Here is a 6416-nt window from a genome sequence, read left to right on the forward strand (position 1 = left end):
GTAAATGGATATGGCTACAATGTTACCTAGTAACGTTTACGATGTTTTATTTATTTCATTTTTAGTAAATAAGGTTATGACAAAACAAATAACTCAGGTTACTATAAATAGATATATGTAGAAATTGAATTAATCTATTGAAATAATTAAGATATTGCTCAAAATGAAATATCATTTTTTGATAACAGATAAATAATAATTAAATAAATTAAAATATTTAATAATATACTTCGCACATATACATGTAACACATACACATAGGTTACTGCGCAAACGTCCGCGCATGTTTACTTTCTTGTCTCACTTATTAAACTGTAACGACAGCTATTCCAGCATGGGACTGAGTACCATTCTACATAGCCCTGATTCCCATGCTAGATAGCGATTTTTACCATTTTAGTTGTTTCAATGTAACATAGTAATCATTACCAGAAAAATGGTAATGAGTCCTATTCTACATAGCATTATTTACCATTTTACAAAAAATGAGTCTGGTTACTATGTAACATAGTAATCATTACTATTTTTTTCTCTCCGTGTATACATCGAAAAAACCATCACTCGGAAAAAATTTAAGGATTTGCAGAAAATGTCAAAGTTTTAGATAAAAAAAAAAAATTAAAAATCAAAAATGGTAAACATCGAAAAATTTTTGATTTTTTCCAAAAGTACATTTAAAACCAAAAATTTTGAAAAAAACGTCCCGATCAGTCGAATTTTGAAAAAGTTATAGCTATTTACAATAAAAAAAGCCATTTTTTTCAAAAATTTATAACTTTTTTTTGGTTGGATGAAAACATTTGAAAAAATTATGAGAAACGTTTTTGATGGAGTAGAAAAAGAGAAAAAATTTTTAGCCAAATCTAAAGGGGTCGAGTTCAAAAGTGGTCGATTTGGCGTGAAATGCCCCATATATAAAGAGTTAACAATTTTTTTCTAATTACCCACACGGAAAAACATATATCTGGGAATATATGCCGGCAAAATAGCATACATACGACAATATTAAAGATATAAGCCGGATATATACTATTTTGCCGGGATATATATTTTTTCGTGTGGGTAATATGCCAATGGTAATGGAAATTATATCCGTTTATATATAACCAACACGATAATATGACTTCAAACTTTTAATATTTTTTGTTTTATGCGGAATATAGCATTTATTAATTTAAATTTAAAGATAAAGCGCGGAATCAGTTCAAGGATTATAACCTTTTGTTTGATAACCCGCAAACAAATGTTATGTCATGATAACTAAACGTCATGAAAATCTAACAAATAAAAACCTAATTTTTAAAACAATTTCTATCTCCCTAGAGTATTTGGGGGCGTAGATTAGCATAAATTATGAATTATCAGAAAGCATAATCCATACTATACTTGATCAGAGAATCGACAGCTTCTGAAGAAATGTAAGTAGAAATCATACATTAAATAAAAATTATATATATTATAGTATATCATTATAAAATGTTAAAATAATTGTTATAAAAATCCAGTATTTTATAATAAATTTAAAATTGCTTCGTATCGAAAATGGAAATTTTTGAATTCGCAATCGAGATGTTTTGTTTTTGATTAAAAAAATTTTTCAATCTGCACACTTCAAGCGCGTAAATAAAAATTGTAAAAAATGTTATTATCAATTTATATTTTTTCAGTCGCAGAATTCTTTTACTTGAAAATGTTCAACATGAAGATATTCTTATTGGCAGTTTTGGTCGCGGCTCTGTTTACTGTCAAAGCGAACGCTTGTATTACAGACGACGCTGATGTATGAACGAAATATCATTATACTACGCGGCTCGTTCGAAGATGATAGATAACATGTAGTACTGTCAAGTATGCTTAAACTTTACAACTTTTAGAGATTTGAATTCAAATTTATTACCGCCCGCCTGGGTCAGTTGCTCTCGCGCGCCTCTATCGGTCGTCATATTGTTTTGTTGTGCCAACAGCTTTAGACGCTTAGAGAGATTTATCAAACTAATAATATCATTTAAATAATATTAATTGGAATTTAAATTTTATTGCTTGCTCTTCTTCACAATGGGTAAGAAGAGGTCTCGCTCACGATCTAGGGAGAGAGATCGGGACGATCGTAAAACTAGTAAAAGATTAAAAGCAATGCGGGACCAGATTGATAACCTCACAAACTGTGTAAAAGAATTCATTCAGAGCCAAAGCCATGAAATTCAGCCTGCAGGTAAGGAATTAAATTACTTAATGTGTTTGTTCCATACGAACATTACATATTTGGGTAACTCCATACGAGCATTCCCAGTTCCACACGAACACAATAAGCTTGTGATTTCCATACGAATAACAAGCATAGTTACTAAAAGACATTTATTGTCATATGAGAGTAAAGTTCAATAAGAACTAACTCGAAAAAAAAAAAAAAAAAAAAAAGCAAAAAGCAAATAGGTTCTATACAGATGTTGTGGATATATATTTATGTATATATAAATATATATATACCTTATTTTTGCTTACAGATGTAGATGATGCTAATAAGGAAAATTCACCAGAAGAATTTAATAAAAATTCTGAAGGGTCTAAAACTCCTGAAAAACAAACAGATGATTTCGAGGTCGAGGGCCTTGTGACCACAAAAAATAATGCCCAGGAAGCAGATGATGAGTCCTCAGACTGGAACAAAGAGTTCCTCGAGCTGATGGGAGAGGAACTCTCACCTACAGGTCCGACGACAAAAGTCGATGATACCATCGAGAAACAGTGGACAAATTGGATGGCTAAAGGCCTAACAGGTGAAGCTCGAAAGGAACTACTCAAAAAATATTCTCGAGTAGATAATTTTCGAACAGAAGCACCAAAGGTTAATTTGGAGGTAATCACCCATTTGTCAGAAGTTGCAAAAAAGAGAGATCAACATTTTGCTGACACCCAGAACTGCGTAGGTACAGCTCTTGTATCTCTTGGTTCAGCAATATCAATGCTGATGGAAAATCCTGAGGATGGTGTAGATCAGGTGCAACTCATGAAATACATCTGGGATGCAGGAAAAATTATGGCAGATGTTTTTCATCAACATTCAACTGCACGAAAATCATTTATTACTCCTAATCTCGATAAAGATATCAAGTCAACGTTAGAAGCGACAGTTTCTGATGAATGGCTTTATGGTCAAAAGCTAACTGATCAGGTGAAAGACGCTAAAAATATTAAAAAAGCGTCTACATCACTTAAAGCCCCGGAAAAACCAACAGCTAAGAAGACAACTAGTCAGGTAAATTGGAGAGGCCCACCTGGGAAAGCCAGACAGGTGGGCTATTACCCAAAACGGCAGTTCACGAACGTGAAATACAAATCGAGACCATTTCAGACAAGACCATCTCAGAGTTCAAGTCGCTCGACGACGCAAACGTCAAGTCGATCGACGTCGAAGAAGTAGAAAAAGTAAGTTTCATCGCAGGTAGGCTACGACATTTTGTAGAAGAATGGAAAACGATCACAAGTGATAAGTTTATTCTTAATTGTTTGAGAGGGTATGATCTAACTTTCAAGTCCAAACCAGTTCAATTTCGAGAACCAAGTATACCCAACTGGTCCTCAGACGAACTTGAAAAAATTAACCAAGAGGTTTCCAATCTTTTATCAAAAAGAGCAATCGAGAAATGTGTAGCTTGTGAGGGCCAATTTGTATCATCCTACTTCCTAGTTGCAAAGCCAGACAAATCTAATAGATTTATATTAAATTTAAGCAGGTTGAATGAGTTTATCGAAACGACACATTTTAAAATGGAAGACCTCAGGACAGTAAAAAATTTAATATCACAGGGTTCATACATGGCGACCTTAGATTTAAAAGACGCATATTTTCTAGTACCAGTCAATGAACGTGATAGAAAATATTTAAGATTCAGATTTAATAATATCTTATATCAGTTTACTTGTCTTCCATTTGGCTTATCGACTAGTCCGTACATTTTTACAAAAATAATGAAACCAGTAGTCAATATTTTGCGCTCAAAAGGCTGGTTATCGGTGATATACTTAGACGATCTTTTATGCATTTGCAGTTCATACGAATCTTGCAGCAGTAATGTAAAAAATATCATCAAGTCGTTGGAAAAATTAGGGTTTATTATAAACTACAAAAAAAGTTGTACAAGACCGAGTACAAGATGTAAGTATCTTGGATTTATTGTCGATTCAGGAAAATATTCTGTAGACCTACCAGACAATAAGAAAAATCAAATACTGCAATTTTTGAACCACTTTGAAGTAGGGAACAAATATAAAATCCGGGCTTTTGCGCAGTTAATAGGAGTCCTCGTTGCGGCATCCCCAGCGGTAGAGTACAGTAAAATATATATCGTAAGATTAGAGAGGGAAAAATGGTTAGCGTTAACTATCAATGATAATAACTTTGAGGCTTATATTAAAATCACTAACTCCATAATGGAAGATCTTACGTGGTGGAAAATAAATTTGTTAACTGGTTCTAACCCAATAAGGACACAAAATTATAAAATCACAATATCATCTGATGCATCCAGATCAGGTTGGGGTGCGGAATCTAATTTAGAAGTCACTCAGGGGTTTTGGAGCCAGAAAGAAAAAAAGTTCCACATCAATTACTTAGAACTTCTTGCTGCCTTTTTTGCTTTAAAATGTTTTGCTTCAAATCTCAGCAATTGCGAAATTCTGATGCGTATAGATAACACCACAGCTATTTCATACATTAATAAAGCAGGTGGAATAAAATTTCCTCACCTGAGTGCGCTAGCACGAGAGATCTGGCAGTGGTGCGAAGGAAAAAAGATTTGGATAAAAGCATCATATATAGCCTCAAAAGAAAATATCCACGCAGATGCAGCCTCTCGTGTTACTAATTTAGATACCGAATGGGAACTTAGGGCAAAGTACTTCGAACAAATAGTCGAAAAATTTGGCCTTTGTACTATTGATCTATTCGCATCTAGAATTAACACGAAGTGTAAAAAATTTTGTTCACGTTACCCTGATCCAGAGGCATTAGTAGTAGACTCTTTTACAATTTCATGGGAGAAAAAACAATTTTATGCATTTCCTCCTTTTGCCATGGTATTACCAGTACTTAGAAAAATAGTCAATGATGGAGCAACTGGGGTAGTGGTTGTCCCTAATTGGCCCACCCAAGCATGGTACCCGTTTTTTACCTCACTTCTCTGCGAGGATCCCTTAGTTCTAGATCCATCAGCTGACTTGTTAATTTCTCCTTGCAGGAAGAAGATCCATCCTCTATCACACAAGCTTTCTCTAGTGGTAGGGAAACTATCAGGGAAGCGTTTCTAATAAAGGGAGTACCGGAGGACTCCGTCGACTTCATGGTAAATTCAATCACGCCATCAACACTCAAACAATACGAAGGCTGTCTCAAAAGATGGATACAATTTGCCACAGAGAAAAAATTCAATGCATTCGATCCTAGCACTGCCAATATAATTGAATTCCTGACGAAAAGATTTAATGAAAACGTGGGCTATGGAACCTTAAACTCGACGAGATCAGCAATCTCACTCATCGTAAAAAGAGACTTATCTAAAGATGACCTTATATCAAGATTCTTTAAGGGAGTTTTTAAGAAACGGCCCCCTGCTCCAAAATATTCCACTACATGGAATACAGAACAAGTGTTAGAGTACATAGAAAACCAAAATACAATAGAAAATCAAACTCTAAAACAAGTATCTGAAATCGCAGCAACACTACTTGTCCTCATTACTGCTCACAGACTCCAGACTATATCTCTTATCGACATAGATAATATTAGTAAAGGTTCATCAGGCCTTCAGATCAAAATAACGGAATTAATCAAGACGTCTAAGTTAGGAAAGAACCAGCCAATATTAATAGTACCATTTTTCAAAGAAAGACAAAAAGTTTGCGTAGCTTCTATAATACTACATTACTTAAAAATAACACGATCTATTCGAGCAGAAAATAAAAAACTGTTTTTATCGACGGTAAAACCACACAATCCAGTAACCGCTCAGACAATCGGGCACTGGATTAAGACGTTATTAAACAAAGCTGGTATCGATACCGAGAAATTTAGCGCATACAGTGCTAAACATGCTTCTGTATCGGCAGCATATAGAAAAGGAGTAGACATCGACACTATCAGAAAAACAGCAGGCTGGACAGATGGATCTGCAACGTTCGCGCGTTTTTATAATAGACCCCTTACAGAATCAAGCAATAAGTTTGCTTCAGCAGTTATAAATAAATAAATTAATTAAAATATATAAGAAACGTTAAGACCTATAGAGGTAATTAAAGACGGGAAATAGTTATAAGCATTTTTTTTTTTTTTTCCCTTTTGTTTGATGTGATTTCATGGAAAATAGAAACATTATCACAGACGCTAAAGATCTACATGTTATCTATCATCGAGAACGAGA

The 6416-nt window shown here is 34.1% G+C and overlaps 1 protein-coding gene across 1 annotated transcript; it reads left to right on the plus strand.

The window, feature by feature from the left end:
• The first annotated feature begins 1790 nt into the window (after positions 1 to 1790).
• On the plus strand, positions 1791 to 5377 carry LOC130665537 (uncharacterized). The gene is made up of 3 exons (XM_057465980.1): positions 1791 to 2212; positions 2505 to 3426; positions 5238 to 5377. Exons 1-2 carry the CDS (start codon positions 2056 to 2058, stop codon positions 3419 to 3421), a joined length of 1074 nt encoding a protein of 357 aa, XP_057321963.1. The 5' UTR covers positions 1791 to 2055; the 3' UTR covers positions 3422 to 3426; positions 5238 to 5377.
• The last annotated feature ends 1039 nt before the right edge of the window (positions 5378 to 6416 follow it).

The sequence above is a fragment of the Microplitis mediator genome, chromosome 3 (assembly GCF_029852145.1).
Source record: "Microplitis mediator isolate UGA2020A chromosome 3, iyMicMedi2.1, whole genome shotgun sequence".
In the NCBI taxonomy this organism is placed as follows: domain Eukaryota; kingdom Metazoa; phylum Arthropoda; class Insecta; order Hymenoptera; family Braconidae; genus Microplitis; species Microplitis mediator.